The 17,092-nt window shown below is 35.1% G+C and overlaps 1 protein-coding gene across 3 annotated transcripts in view; it reads left to right on the top strand.

Moving 5' to 3' along the window:
* The window catches only part of LOC110023637 (rab3 GTPase-activating protein catalytic subunit), a 70,283-nt gene extending 55,335 nt beyond the window's left edge, over positions 1-14,948 (top strand). For all 3 annotated transcript variants that reach the window (XM_020723133.1, XM_020723132.1, XM_020723134.1), the window contains exons 20-22: positions 1,632-1,809; positions 9,886-10,097; positions 14,563-14,948. In XM_020723133.1, the coding sequence (XP_020578792.1) occupies positions 1,632-1,809; positions 9,886-10,097; positions 14,563-14,862 (690 nt within the window). In that variant the 3' untranslated portion in view covers positions 14,863-14,948. The remainder of the gene's footprint in view (positions 1-1,631; positions 1,810-9,885; positions 10,098-14,562) is intronic.
* Positions 14,949-17,092: the final 2,144 nt, after the last annotated feature.

A 17,092-nucleotide genomic window follows, 5' to 3' on the forward strand; every position in this document is an offset into this window, starting at 1 on the left:
GAATTGGGTAAAGATCTCTCTTTTTTGAATTCAAAATTCTTGATTTTTAATATTATAGAAAACTTAAATTATAAAGTCATAAATACTTTTAATTAAAGCAAATAAAAGTAACCAAGCAGATAAAATAATGCAAAAATAAAAAACAGGAGACAATATTTTACGTAGTTCGGCCAAACCCAAAACTAGTCTTCATTCACACCTAGTCACCCTTGACTAGGAATTCCACTAATCAGATGAAAATTACAACCATTCTCCCGTACCCTCATACACCGGGCAAATACAATCCCAAACACAGTACTCTTCTATACTGGGCAAGCATAACCTCAAACACCAAGCTTTCTTACACCGGGCAAGCTTTCCCTAAATACAATGAGATAGTAAAATAAAAAAATATATATATTACAATCAACTAATCTCGCTCACTCTTAATTTTAAAAACATTTTCACTCAACCCAAGTTAAAATTAATTAAAAAGACAAATACAATAGAAGCTCAAGTTGATATAAAGTTTGTGAGAGTACTTATATGAAGTGCATAATGAAACAAAGACACAGCAATTGAAACATAAATATAATCTTTCCAACACAAATGATTTCAGGAGCTTGCACTTTTAAAGTTGATTAAACAATCATGTAATATTCTCAATTAAGATTTGAAATTCACTTGAGAAGTTATCAAGAGCAAACTTTTAAATCGCTTACTATATTATGTTGCAAACACTCCAACCATCAAGGTAAGAATGAGGAAATAATTGAAAAATAAATATTTGATATGAGATTGAGGAACCAGCGTTTAAAGAAATTTCTCCAAGCAATCTTCTCCCTATCAAAATATAGCCAAAAACAAGAACAAAACAAAATTAGAGTTTTTGCACACAAAAAAAGCTTCAAACCTTTAACCAAAGATGTTTTGCTTGAGGTGAACTTAGGATTTTTGGCCAAAGTTAGAGTTTAAAGATTTGGCCAAAACGAAGAAGTTTGAAAGGAGATTTGAGCAAGGAAAGAATTTGAAATGATTCAAGAAAAAGTAAATTTAGGCTAACTTGTTTGCTAAATGATTTGAATTTATTAAAAAGCTGTAATGTGGCCTGAAATTCGTCCAAAGATAGTTTCATAGGATGAAAACACAATAGGAATCAAAATAAACAAATTTAATTGCATTTTGGGCCATTTACGTATATATCATACAATTCTTATGTATTTACATATTTAACAACTAAGCATTCATGTGTACATGCCTACCGCTCAATGCTTTAACATCACATCAAAAATACCACAATCACTATCTTTTTCAAAGTGAAATACACCTTTTTATGAATAAGTTTATGACATCAACATGTTATAAATGCAACTATCAAACTTTGGATGTTAGATATGTGAATGCATAAGATTGTGTAGTGTATATTTTTTGTATAGGATAGGACAGCAGCAAAGTACACTGATGATTTAACCAAGCGAAATAGACCTGAAAATTATGTTGGATGAAATACTAACCTATCTAAATAAAATGAAAAAAGTTTCATATCATTCATTTCATTCCAATTAGTAATGTTAAATGGTTCTTTTGTGTAAATCAATATCTCTACATCTTAGTATTTCTGCAACTTATTTTGATTTTGTTTCCATGTGCAGATACTTCATTACCTCGAAACCTTGAAGCCACATCAACTGCTTGAACAAATGGTCTGTACCGCATTCGGAGCATCAGCTGACACATTGAGTCAGACCAAATTTGGTGACTTAAGACTACTAAAAGCAAAAATTGACCAACTCTACAGTACTCTATCATCCACATTGAAGTCATTGCAAGGTATTTTTGTATATTTTATGCTCAAGCAGAAACTGATAGATATGTTCTTATATTTTTGTTCGCAGTTTTAAGTTTGATGGAAACAAATATGCGGAATGTAAAATATTTTCTTTTTAACATAATTAGTAGTTTTCAAATGTAGAAGTTATCGAGAGTAACCTAGCATCTATTATATAAATAAACGGGCAAGATCCCTATGAAATACATAAAAAATTTCAAATTATTTCTCCTCTTTTCTCTAAATTAGAGATCTAAGGAAAAAGAACCCTCGAGTATTTTTCTGTTGTTTTTTATTCCAGCAAACCAAAAAATTCCTCTCGACTTACCATTCTTCTGCCTCCTTGCCCCCATGACCTTTGCCTTTGCTTCACTACGTACAACCACCAACTTTCAAGAGAAAAATTCTTGAATTCTTTAAGGAAAATGTCTTTGGTATCAAAAATTATTTATCAATCAGTTTTTTCTTATCAAACTCTATCAATGTACACCTCTACATCCTTTGTCTGATTTCTTGAACAGTAACCCTCTGCCAAGGGTCTTCTTTAGAAATCTAAATATTTTATAAATCATCTCTAAATTTTCTTCATTCAGTCTATTCATATGTTTTCTCACAATATTAAAAGCGTAAGCAATATCTGGTATAGTGTGTGACAGGTAAATAAACTTACCCGTCAATCTCTAGTATCAATTTTTTTTCGCTAGTGTCTTTTCACCTATTGAATGTAACATTTCGTTGAAATTCATAGGAGTCTCAACAGTTTTGCAGCCTAGCATTCTTGTTTCTTTTAGTAGGTCTAGGATTTAGTGTCTCTGTGATATTACAATACTCATCTTAAACCTGGCCACTTCCATGTCCAGAAAGAATCCTTAATTTCAAATTCAACAGTAAAGACCTCCTTAATTTTCCCAATCTCAGGTTGGATGTTCTTAACTGGTGGAACCTAAGAGATGGGATGGTTAGAAAGAAGAAGAATATGTTGTGATCTCTGGATCGGTTTGGATTTCCAAAATAATTTCCTAAGTTCTATATTCACCTGTACTCTCCTCAATATTAAATTTAAGATAGTATGAAGCATACCAAAGGAAAATGCATTTGATGAATTTTGGGTCAAGCTATGTGTGGTTTGGTTGTAGAATGTGAATAGAAGAAACAATCAAATATTTTTAGAGGTAGATTGGATGAGAAAACTCTGAGATCGGGGTATTTTTCCATCACAATATCGAGAGGCTTGGAATCTAAGGACCTTGTTTGGCATTCTATTAATGTGATAGGCTACTCTGAGCACGACATCTCCCCAAAAACTTTTTGGGACATTGTGAGAAAGTATTATAGACCTACTTAATTCGAGGAGATGTCTATTCTTCCTTATAGTTATTTAATTTTGATGTGGAGTTTCAATATAGGAACTCACATGGATAAGACCCTTTTTTGCAATCTCGGGTCCAAGGATAAAGTTGAGTTATTGCTTTGCATTATTGATTTTGAGAATCTAAATTTTGCATTAAAATTGAGTAGAAAAAATGTTATGGAAGGAATGAAAGATTTGTGTTTCAAATTTTTTCTTCATGAGGAATATTGAACTGGTTCTAGCTCGATCATCAATAAAGAAGACAAACAATTTGGCTCCATTTATTGTTTTCAATTTTGATGGGCCTCAAATATCACTGTAAATGATAAAGAAATGATGTGAGGGTTTGTACTGAGAAAGAAGATACACATCAAAAGTATGCTTAGCCAATTAGCATGTTTCACACTGATAAAACCCTTACTTTTTATTAATAAAAATACAATGTTATAACTTTACAACATAATTAAATTGAAATGACCCAAACGACGAAGCTATAGTAAACCTTGACTTTCAACAGACTCGAGCACAAAGAAGTCGAGACTAAGTGATGAGGATGGTGAAGGAGAAACTTGTGTGTTAAGAGAATAATTTTTCTTAAGCAGGTATGAATCTTGATGCAATTTAGCACTACATATCACCTTTCGCTGATTCCACCACTTGAAATTCACAAGTGTTAGAATGAAATTTTGATAGCAAAGCAAACTCAAACCACAACAGAAATAATAATATTATTGTTGAATTTCAAATATTACAATGTGACTCATCAAAACAAGAAATAAACAACAACAAAACAACATGAACATAAAAACACAACACACTCCAATTAAGGGTTACGGAAAGATAAAATGTCTCTTCAGGGTTGAGCTACAACCGGAGCACCACCTGAACCCCTTGGAGACAGTCACCACCTCGAACGAGTTACAGTCAGAACACCTTCTAGCTGTCGGATATAGTCCCTGGAGGGGAAGAATGCCTCAAATGCAACACTCAGAAATCTGCACTCATCCAAATATCCTTCCCTAAGCCAAAATAGCCCCTCGAACGAGTTACAACCAGAGCACCTTCTTGTCGTCGGATACAACTTCCAGAGGGGAGGAATGTCTCAAAGACAACACTCAGAAATCTACACTCATCCAAATCTCCTTTCCTATGCGAAAACAACCCCTATATAAGAGGGACTATGACTTTTATTAAACAATGCTTTCAATTAGGAAATAGAATAAAAAAAGGAAGCAATATAATAGACAAGAATTTCTAATAGGGGATTTCATGAAAAAGTAAAGAAATAGAAAAGGCAGGCATAAAATAGGTAGAAAATAAAATAAGAGAATTATAGAAAAGGAAGGAAGAGAGAGAAACGAAAAAGGAAATTGGAGGAAATTTGGGCTGCGGTACTGTAGCCTCTATAGTGTCGCGACCTGGAAAATGCTCCAGTGTCAAATTTACTAACACAATTCAAGGCATAAGTAAGTTTGTTATTTGAAAGTAAGTTACAATTTAATTGGGGAGCATATAACACAGAAGAGAGCTAAATAAATTTGGAGATTTTCTTTTTTCATTTCTCAACAATCCTGGAGTGAGATCCACTAGCAAGTTGAAGAAATTGGAGCCGATGAACTCCTTGTAGTTGGTGAGAGCATGAATGTCTCTATTCATGTGATTAAAAGCACCTGAATCTATTATCCAAGATTGAAACTTTCCGTTGCAGGTGAGATAAGGTGGACAAAATGTATTGGTGTATTATCAAGCTGACAAACCACTTAGTTGTGCTCGGAAAAGGTTTTTTCAACACCTCTAGTTGTTCCTTGGTGAAGGACTAGGATTGGTCGACCCTTCTGAGGAGGTAGTAGCACGAGCTTTGTTGTCTTGGTTTTTCTTCCCCTTCCTAGGTTTTCAGTATGTAGTATTCCCATGTAATTTCTTGCAATATTCACAAAATTGGTGATTCTTCTTTGGCTTTGACTCATGGGAGGAGTTACTTGTGTATAAGGCGGAGCTTTGAGTGCTAGATGAATCCACACTTCCTGTCATCGTGAGCTTCTTCCTACTTTCTTCTATGGAGAGGCTTCATTCTCATGATTCTTCCCCTGACCTCTTCTTTGTTTTTATTTAGATTCAATAAGAACCTGATCATCCTTTTCTTCTCCATTATTGTTTTATACAACATAGCTTCTTAAGAAAACTTCTATACATAAGCATAAAACTTATCTAACTATAACTTCTACTTTGTAACTGTGTTGAAGTATTGAGTAACACTTAACTCTTCTTGTCGAAGCTCATCCAGTTTTATTTTGATCTAAAATAATTTAGTATTTTTAGTACCGGAATATGTTTCACTAGCTACTTCTAAATGCCCTATGCTGTCTTGCCCTATGCTGTCTTATAAAACCTTCTAAATGCCCTATGCTGTCTTATAAAACAAAAAAAAAAAATCTTCAATATTTGTGGTCATAGAATTAATTAACCAATATATGACCGTATGATCATGAATCTACCATGAACTAAAATCAATGAGCTCAGGAACTGTGCCCTCTGATATGAGATGTTTCTCTTTTTTTTTTTTCCGCAAATGTACATAAACACCGATTGTGAGTATTAATTAGAGTTACAGCCTTTAAGTTTATGATTTGTGATAAAGTAAGAGAGTTTTGAGGTTGTTTGGACAGATTCTTAGTTTTTGATTCAGAACTAACCTATAGAAGAGCTAGATATCTTCATGTCGTATTTTTTTTTTCTATCTTTATATCGTACTTTGTCATAAGCCTTATGCATGTTTTGGGTTAGAAAGAATTTTCTGGTTGATTGTGTTTCTTACTTGAACTATGAACGACTGGAAGGCTGAGAAGGTTTTGCGGCTCCTCTAGTTGAAGACACCAAAGAGAGGACACTAATATGTTTGATTTTTGAGAAATTATGGGAGATTCGAGCTAGTTGGAAGCTGACGGGATCACAATGTACATGTCTCCTTTGTGTGTGCCTTTCATGATTAAACAATGCAATACAATCATGATAAATGGTTGCTAGGAAGCAAGGGTTCGAATCGCGTGCAGGGTGTAAAGACCAGATTGTGTCGTACTAGTTTCGTCATGTGTCTCTTCATGTGTGAGCAACACGATGATTCAAATCATGAAGGTGTTGATATAACCGAAGCCTGCAAGGAGTCTGACTGCAAGGAGAGGATTTGTTGGGGTCCGGCGTCTGTAGGGACAAGCTCTGACGAAGGAATGAGAGCTAGGGTTTGATACCATGAAGAAAGATGGAGATATTTTCTTATTCCTCAATCATCAAATTACAACTCCTCATAAAATAAGGAAAAGCTTGGGCAAACTTAATTACAACAGTTATAACTTATCAAAGATAAAATAACCGAACAAGGAAAGAAATACAATATAATAAAAAGAGAATAAAATTTAAATATGAAACTCGGAATTCCTCAACACCACACGAAAATGAATAAAATGTGGCTAGAAATCAATTACTATCAGTGTAACAAAATGAGATGTGATACGATGCTACTAACTTTTGTAGCAAGAGAAAGGAGTCGTGAATTTCTTGCTGGACTAACTAGTGAATTTGACCATGGTTTCATTCAATATATTGGAAAGCACTCCATTTCTTATCTAAATGAAGCCGTCTTTACTATCAGAAGCGTAGAAGCGATTTATAATTGTTAGAAACCCTACATTAGTGAGAATGTTGCTCTACTTGTACCAACATTGAATGCAAACAAAACCATGTGATGCCAGTCTAAACAGGGATCACCAACGTCCAATAACTGAGAAGTTATATTTTGCACTTGTTGTGAAAGGAAATGCAGAAGCCATATATTGGAAACTCCAAGGGAAGCCTCCATACAAGGAAAGAAAAACCTTGATTCCAAAATCACTCCAAACATGATCGAACACTTAATCATTGGAATAAAAGACTTCCATGGACATAGTCACATAAGAATAAAGTAAGAAGAAATGGAAAAACTGTACAACTTCGTGGGAGCATTTGAAAAACTTATTGGTATATGCTATTTGGTTCAATCAGTGAGTATTCTAATCATACATCTTATGCTTTTGAAATTATTTTAAAGAAAATGTGGATAATAAACTCAGGAGCAATTATTCATAAGACCAAACCTTCTGCAAAATTTTCTTTCTATACACCTTACAAAAGCAATAAAATAAGCGTAGCTAATGGAACCATTGCTGCTATTACAGGGATGAAATTTCATAGAACTCACACATACCCTCCCATTATTATCTATTCTACAACCATCAAATTTGTCAATGAACTTATTATCTATTCAAAAACTTACATTTGACATAAATAATATTATTGTATTTGTCCTACTTATTGCCTATTTCAAGATTAAATCATGGAGAAGATGACTGGACATGCTAAAGAACAAGAAATCTAATCTCGGGACACAAATAATAATTATCACATATCTTAGATTCATTTCACTGAAAATTTGGATACTAATGGGGTGCAAATTTGACTACATATTTAGATAGGTCTTTCATCTTTTACCTTAATTTATATTTCCTATATTATTTCTTAAAAGAAAAGTAAAGAGTTCTAGTGTTGGTAGCTTCATGGTCAAATGCCACATAATCTCTAACCGCTAAGCTAAGAAACCCCAATACTTGGATAATGTCATTTTTATATATAATTATTAAAGGGGCTAGATAATATGTTATTTTATAAATGATTATTCATGCATAATCAATTTTTTTTTTCTTCATGAAGCATAAATCTAATGTGAGTATAATTCTCCCTATGCTTCATAAAATAATAACAATAAGCATATTAAGTTTTATAATAAGAAGGAATATTCAAATCAAGCATAATCCTCTTTTCTCCATGAAAATAAAATTCATAAATTCCATGGTGCCAAAACCGCATTACAAAATTCGTTTGTAAAAAGAAAAAAATTATAGTGCCCTGGGCTTAATAATTACATCTTTACAAGTCATCTTCCCTGTTTTATAAAGTAAAACACTTGAGACGAATTTCTCATTATTTTTTTTTTCTCAAATGTACAACACTCATTGCTTCCATTAACAGCTTTTGAAACTATTGCCTATTTCCATCAAGACTATCAAAATACTGAAGTTTATCTGAGTGATAAAATCCATCATTCTAGGGTACTGATGTGTTATTATGTGGAGCATGATTGTCTCAATCAATTGTCAACTTAGAGCCCTCAATTTCACCAATCAGGCTCGACAGTGAGTTTTTCAGGGGTGTATAGTGGGGCAGCGACCCCTTGTATGGATTTGGGTGCTGCCTTTGAAATGGTACAGTGTCACTGTGACAGTGCTATTGTAGCATTATTGAGTAGCACTGCGACATTGCTTTGCAGCGCCATAGCGCTGCCCTGAGAGGAAACTTTGTGTTGAAACCTAAAAGTATGGCATCATAGCGTCATACTAGAGTGTCGCAATGCCACCATCGCAGCGCCACAACACTATATCATGACGTTTCAGCGCTACGACCCAATCAAGGGCAGTTTTGTGCAAGTTTTGATAGTTTTTCTTGCAGTTGAGCATGAAGATCGATAAAACGAGGCTTGGAGAGAGTCATTTGTGACTTTTCTGGTTTTTGTGTTCTAGGTATGAAGAGGCTTGAGTATGGTGTAATTTGTATAATTCTTCTTATTTTGCTTCCTAGTGGATTTCTTGGGGTGGTGTGGTTTCATGTTTTTTTTTCCCATTCTCGAGCTTTTTTATATTAAATTTTGTATTTTTTGTGTTTTCTTGCTTGTGCGCTTCTGTTTAAAGTTTTATTTCGGATCTCTTGTATCAATTTCCACAACTTACATCTCTCAACATGATCAACTGAATTTTTAAAATATAACCATTTCAGCCCCAAATGATTCATTTTTCGGACCAAATTATGAGATCACATATGTTGAAAATCAAGGATTTTGTAGTCGAGATTGTTTTCAGTGGAAACATTGGAATGAATACAACTTTGATTTTATCAAACTCGATATCTCGACCATCCAAAGGACCTAAATCATCACCATTGATATGCATGTATTTGGAAGGAAAGAAAGAAGCATCCAACAATGAACCAAAGCGTGCTCGAACATTCATATTCACACAGAATTAATCACTATGTAGCTAAGATATGTTCTGACATTGAAATTCAAACCCATCATTATCTTATCCTTTCTACAAAAATTCAAACATATGATGATATCAGCCTTTTTTATTGCACTAGGAAAAGAAACCTGAACTTGAATCCAACATCCGATAGTACAAAATTTTTCTATACTTGAACGCATCTACACCGAGAAAAAAAAGTTATTCAAGAGAACTGGAAGACACAATTTAGAAGTATATACTGATGTTGATTGGGCAGGATCACTCATAGATGGTTTTCTTCTATTTGTTATACTTTCTTTGGTGCGAATCGAATCACTCGGAGAAGCTAGAAAAAATCAACAATATGGAGATCTAGAGTTGAAGTTGAAGTTAAGGGAATGGCCCTACGAATTTCTGAATTATACTAGTACTTTGTTAGTTGATAGAACCACTAAAAAGAAATTAATTTTTTTTCATGGTTTTCTTCTATTCATGATGATTGTATCTCTCTTATCGCGAGTCTTTGATCATATACCATAACTATATACATGATAGTGAAAAATATCCTTTTCCCATTTGATAGACATTATCCTGTATGTTTCATAATCACATTTTGATCTAATAGGACTTTTGCTTTACTATAGTGATTCATGTGCCTGATAGGGTTGAGCTCATCGGTGATTTGAAACAACTTTGTGTTGTTTTCGAGCACATCGAGAAGTTGGTTATTCTAGCTGCTTCAATGTATCGTAAACTTTCGGATGCTCCGCGTCTTTCTGAAGCAATTTTTCAAGATTATTTTGACTTCTATCAGCCAAAAATGGGTACTGGTTTAGCAAGTTTATGCTATGACAAGGTATGTGCTGATGGTTTGTACAGTAAGTTTAATTATTCGTATAAGCTTTTAAAGAAGCAATAATCTGTCTACTAGAAGAATAATTGGTATTGAAATTTTCAACTTATATTAAACATTGAAGGGCCGTTTACAAGCATACCAACCAATTCTTATGAATTTACATATCTAACACCTAAAGTTTAATTTTTACATTTATACAACCAAATCTTTTATATCACATAAAAAATACCTCCATTTAAACTTTTAAAAAGTGAAATACACCTTTTCATGCATAGTAAGGTGGCATGTATGTAAAAATTGAAGTTTAGTTGTTAGATATGTAAATACATTTGAATTGTGTGGTATGTATGTAAATCTTCCAAAATTAAATTGGGGTTCACTTTTCTTAGGTGGCCTAACCGCTAACCAGTCCAAATGTGCTGCACTCTCTCCCTCCTTTGAGGGAATAACTAAGCGAAATGGATCGAACTTTAATTTTTTTTTGTAAATTTCTTTATTAAGTGTAGCAATGCTCTTTAAAAAATCAAAAATTTGAAAATCCATGTGAAGATATGTTTCGCTGGTTTGCAATTTTTTTGTTGAGTTTTGCTCCAATCATTTCTTCAACTATACAAATGCTCTTTCATTTAGTTTGTATGAAGTTTGTTTCCTTGCTAAGAACAACAAGGATTTTAGTCTAATTACTGCACCATTAATGATTAGCGCTAATTGGGAAGTTTGTAATCCTCCGCCTTCCCGCTCTCTGTTCATTCCATCTTTTGCGCACATGACATCCCAGTCTCCTTCCTTTACGATGAAAGCGAAGCCATGATTCATTTTCTCGATTGCAACACTGTCCTTTTTTCTGTCCACTCGCCCACTCACGATACAATAGTGGTTAGGGCTAACCAGAGAAGCAAGGGAGTGATCGCAGCACACATAGAATTTTAAAACTTCTATATTTCTCTCCTTCAGCTTCGCATCCTGGGTGTAGCTATCGTTCGAACTCAACTGTTTGCTTGTCATCGTGCAATACAATCGCAAGAAGCGCTAATTGGGAAGGCATCGACGGCGGGATCGTGATATGAGAAAACCTAAAGTTTTCATCTTTCTTCTCCTTCCGCACTGTTCTGCCGGAAGCCCTCGCCGACGCCGTGCCTCCTTGTTCACAAGATTGAGGCTCTCTGTGCCGCAATCTTGCCGACCCCAAAATCCACATTAACAATGTCGGAATTAAGAAAGACGCTGATGAGTTTCCCTTTTGCATCCATGTCGTCTCTTGAGAGAAAGAAAAAGCCTACAACGAAGCCCTCGAGGCCACGCGCATTGCCAGCAACAAGTACATGACAAAAGCCGCCAAGAGAGATGCATTCCATTTCAGCGTCCGCATTCATCCCTTCTATGTTCTGTGCATCAACAAAATCGTCTCCAAACTGGCATGCGAGGTGCCTTCGAGAAGTCACAAGGACATAGAGGAGGAAGTTTCATTAAATGAGGCTTCCATTTATTAAGATATTTCAACATATCAGTAATGACTTCTTCCTCTTTAAAGTTGTTGGAAACACACACCCAAATCTTAAGATCAAATTCCTCTTTCACATCTTCAAAGACATGTTGCAAGAGAGTCGTCTTCCCCATACCACCAAGACCCACTATAGACAAAAGAGAAATGTTATTGTATAAATCTGTGTCAAGATCCAAGTGACACAGATTTAATGAAATGTTCATCTCCTCCTGCGCTAGAAGCTCTTGGGCTCGAGTCTCTATGCTCGATCAAATTCAAAGCTCTGCCCTTGTAGCGCATCCCTACTTACTCGATCCCGAGCCTCTCTTATCGTCTATGTATATGGTTTGATCCCTAAATTCAAAAGCTCGCATACCTTCTAGTTACCAGGAAAAAAATATTCTGTTCGAATGTCTCCACATTACCATAGAAGCTCTTGTGCTCGATCCTCTATATGCTCGATCAAATTCAATGCTCTGCTCTTGTCGTGTCTCCCTACCTCCCTACCTACTCGATCTCGAGCCTCTCCTCTCCTCTATGTATATTGTTTGATTCCTAAATTTAAAAGCTCTCATACCTCCTGCTTATCAGGGAAAAATATTCCGTTCGAATGTCTATACATTTGGACGGCCAACCACCTGCCACCACGTCGCCATAGAAGCTCATGTGCTTGATCCTCTATGCTCGATCAAATTCAATGTTGTGCCCTTGTTGCGCCTTCCAACCTACTTGATCCCAAGCCTCTCCTGTCCTCTATGTATATGGTTTGATCCCTAAATTTAAAAGCTCTCATACCTCCTGCTTACTAGTGAAAAATATTCCGTTCGGATGTCTACACGTTTGCACGACCAACCACCGGCCACCACGTCGCCATAGAAGCTATTGTGCTCGATCCTCTATGCTCGATCAAATTCAATGTTGTGCCCTTGTCGCGCCTCCCTACCTACTCGATCCCGAGCCTCTCCTCTCCTCTATGTATATGGTTTGATCCCTAAATTCAAAGTTCGCATACCTCCTGGTTACCAAGGAAAAATATTCCGTTTGAATGTCTGCACGTCCGGACGACCAACCACTGGCCACTACGTCGCCATAGAAGCTCATGTGTTCGATCCTCTATGCTCGATCAAATTCAATGCTCTGTCCTTTTCACGCTTCCCTACCTACTCGATCCCGAGCCTCTCCTCTCCTCTATGTATATGGCTTGATCCCTAAATTCAAAAGCTCGCATACCTCTTAGTTATCAGGTAAAAATATTTTGTTCGGATGTCTGCATGTCCGGACGACCAACCACCGGCCACCATATTGCCCTTTTCACGCTTCCCTACCTACTCGATCCCGAGCCTCTCGTCATGAAATTGAAGAGTTAACTTTCTGATTAGTCAGGACAGATTTAGTCGGCTTAGTTTCATTACCTTCCTACCTTAGATTGGCACTGGTCAGAGTCTCTATCACCTATAGGCCAACGAGTGGGCTAAGATTGGATCGAGAGCTTCAATAGTAAAGAGGAAGTCCAGTTCCCAAAGCTGACCCCCGAATAGTTGTTGGATTGCTCTACTTACCTTCTCTTTCTTTGGTTTTGCATTGAGAACATAATTCATCACCATCCTCACAAGAGGGCAAACTTGGTACGTTGATCGAATCTTCTTTCGCATCCAGGCCCGAGAAAGTGGTTCAGGTGATTATCGGGGATTACATCGATCCTGACTAACGGGGTTCGAACCCGTGACTTCTGGCGTGACAGACCAACTGAGCTATTTCCCCCTTTCGTCACTGCTGTCAATTCAAAAAGGAACCTACCGGTTCGGTTAATTTTTTCACTAGCAAAAAGTAGTTGTACAACAGAATGTCATTCTTGGTATCTCGAACCCCGGATCAAGAAGTCCCCGCTAAATGAGGGCAAAATCTCTGGATAGTGTCTTATCTACAGTCATTCTGAAAATTCGACCCTTCTAAGCTCTCTCTCAAAACAAATAAATAAATAAATGCAGAGAGTCTCCTGGGTAGTGTTCGTAAATTTTCGAAGCCCACAAACCATGCTCAAAAGTACGACCTTCCAAGTCGATCCAATGGAGGCGATGGACATCCATCAAACCACAATCTACCAAATGGTTCGTGCTAGAACAATAAGGACATTTCCAAAAAAAAATGTTGACTAATTGGCACATAAGGATTTGCTAGAGTTTCTCCCTTGCTGACCATGAATGTGGCGGCCGTTCATCCGACCAAAAAGCTACTCAATCAATCTAGTGTATTGATTGTGTTCTTCAATTTATAATACTCTCAACCCTCAACAATTTCTTCCAATGACTTCTAAAGTTGTGGTCGACATCTTTTTAGGGTTTATCCCTAAGAAAAGGCCCAATGGTTTCTAGAGGATGATCAATAATTTTAAGATTTAACGTTTCTCACGCCTAGACTTTCACATTTACATGCATTGCAATTTTGTGCTTTAAACCTATGCATTGAAGATGTCATTCATATTTAAAAAGTGGTAATAGTGGTATGTTTTACATGATATTAAAAATTTGAGCGCTATGTGTATAAGTATGAAAATTTAGGTGTTTGATATGTAAAGATTTGGCAATTTGCATTGGTAGCACACAATTCATATATATTTACATATCCCACACCTAATCTTTCATATTTGCATACATAGCAATTTTGTGCTTAAAACCTATGCATGAAAAGGTGCATTTCCCATTTAAAAAGTGCTAACAGTATCATTTCTTACATGCTATTAAAGATTTGAGTGCTATGTGCGTAAATATGAAGTTTTAGGTGTGAGATATGTAATAAAATAAGAATTGTGTGCTATGTATGTAAATGGTCCCTTTTTTTTAAGACACCCATTAATGGTAGCACAGCGTTGGACCAAACCAATATTTGCTTCTAATTTTCCACGACATAATCATAATGCTGATACATTTTAATATGAAATCAATCCCCATCATTTTTGTCCTTCATATTTCATTTCTCCTGCAGGATTTTAATATGAAACAAGTGGTGAAGCCGCATGAGAGGGATGTAATTGCGAGTTTCTTTCCCCCTCCAACTGCAAGTCAGTCATGGAGGAAAGTTCTGAGTATGGGCAATCTATTGTTTGGTCATGAACCAATTCTTAGGGAGATCATCTTCTCCGTCTCCGGCGACGTCAGCAACGGCCAATACTCAGGCGGCGGCCATCTCGTCGCCTCAATTGGAGACATTGAAACACATCGTATGTATATTCGTGGCACCTCAAATGATCTTCGCGTCGCACTATCGGTGACATCCTGGGATTAAAGAAGCATATAAAAGGTTTACATGCATACCACTCAATTTTTATGTATTTACATAACGGAACGCCTATACTTCAACTTTTACATACATGCCACCGCGAGTAAAGTTTAGGTGTTAGATATATAAATAGTTATGAATTGAGTGTATGCATGTAAATGCCCCCATGTATCAGATGAAGGAGAAGGAGAGGCTAAAGCTACAGAATATGCCATATATCTGCTCATCCCCTGCTGAGGTAAAAGCTTGTTTATTTGATTTTAAAAGCATTTAAATCATAATTGTTTGATAGATTGTATTCTTATTAATGTAAACAACATTATTAATTGTTATGTTTTCTAAGTATTTTAATTTCAAATGATAAATGTTAAGACTTTTGGATGTCATTAGCTAACAAAGAAATCATTAATGTAAACCTTGAAGCTAACATAATTTCTTGAAGAAATTGCTAGCAATATCATGTGTATTGATTAGGAGAATATAAAATTTTCTCCTTGTTTGTTTTAGTGACAATTAGATTAAAAATTAATTGTTATAGTGTGTTTCGAACTCGAGTCTTCAATTGTAAGTGTGTAAACGAGACGACACGAGCAGGCCTGGGCTCAGCTCTTGTTCGGCTCGTCAAAAAATACCATTGTTCGTGTTCGGTTCGTTTATATTTTGAGCACAAAATAATTGTTTATGTTTGACTCGTTTACTAAACAAGCCGAACACGAGTTGTATGCAAACAAAGACCTGTTTTGAAAACCCTAGTCATGAAGTCGTTAGGGGAGTAAACGAGGCATTTGTTTGGCTCGTTAAAAAATATATTTGTTCGTGTTTTGCTTATTTATATATTGAGCTCAAAAAATTTATGTGTTTGACTTGTTTGTTTATCGTGAGTTGTTCACGAACAATAAGTCATTTTGACAAGTTTAGTCACACAATCGTAGAATGTTAGAAGTAAGGTGAGATTTATATGTTATTATTTATATTAAAATATTCTTTTTAATAGAATATATTTTTTTATTCTATTTTTAATTAGTAATTTTAATTGCTTATAATCATTGTAGCCTCGTAATCAATTAAATTATTAAAAAATAAAACTATATATATATATATAATTATTTGAAGTTAAAAAGAGTAGAACACGAACTAACATTTCTTTAGTCGAACATTGTTCGTGTTCGACTCGTCTATATATCAAGCGTAAAAAAGTTGTTTGTGTTCAATTTGCATAGCGAGTGAATGGATCATGAACAACTTATTTAGCTGAACACGAGTTGTTCACCAACAACGAGCTATTTTGACACCCTATTCAAATGTAGACATCCACTTATAGTTATCATATATTGGCTTAAATGTAATCTCTCTTTATCTACTCTTTTAAATTTCATACATTATCAAACGATCAACATTAGATGCACTAGTATTAAATATATTATAATTCGGGTATTTGAAGGATTTTAATTTTTAAATAATTAAATATACATTTAATCTATTACATATGTCATTTAATAAATTTCTCATGATATGTATGTATATCCCTAACATTTTATTTATTTTTTATTTTCTTTTTCTAATCAAATAAATCTTGATTTTTTTTTGTTTACTAAAATTAGACCAAAAAACTTATTAAAAAAAATACATTCAACATACTCTTGTAGGGCATTTACATGCATATCACCTCGTCTTATCTGTTTCCCTAACTGACATCTAAGCTTCAACTTTTTTACAACTATACGACGAAAATTTTTCAAATATCATTATTTAAATTTTTTTTTCTAGATAAATTGCTATATCTACAAAATATTGAAAGTTTAGGGGTCAACTATGTAATTAAAAAGAATTAAGCGGCACTTATGTAAATTTGGGGTGTAACCTTGACTTAGAGTTTGAGTTAGATTAATTTTATCGAGTTCAAGCTCGAGCTTCAGTCTACGAGTTAGAGTTGGCTCAGGAGCCGGCTTATTTAATGTAGAAGAGAGAAAATAATATTGATCTAAGATATATGTTACAATCAACCATAAGAATTTATATACTTTGACTATTTTTTATGTTAATATTTTTTGAGCAAGGAGGCTCACGAGCTAATAAGTCGAGATGAAGCTAGCACGAGCTTGGCTTTTTAGCTCAGGGAGCTCCGTTCACAAGCCAAGAGTTGGCTTGACTCAATTACACCTCTAATTTAAATCTTTAAAAATAAATAAATAAAGTAAATCGAATTCTCATTCCTTCTGCTTTTCCGTCGGACCAT

This window comes from Phalaenopsis equestris, unplaced genomic scaffold (assembly GCF_001263595.1).
Source record: "Phalaenopsis equestris unplaced genomic scaffold, ASM126359v1 Scaffold000226, whole genome shotgun sequence".
NCBI classification, from domain to species: domain Eukaryota; kingdom Viridiplantae; phylum Streptophyta; class Magnoliopsida; order Asparagales; family Orchidaceae; genus Phalaenopsis; species Phalaenopsis equestris.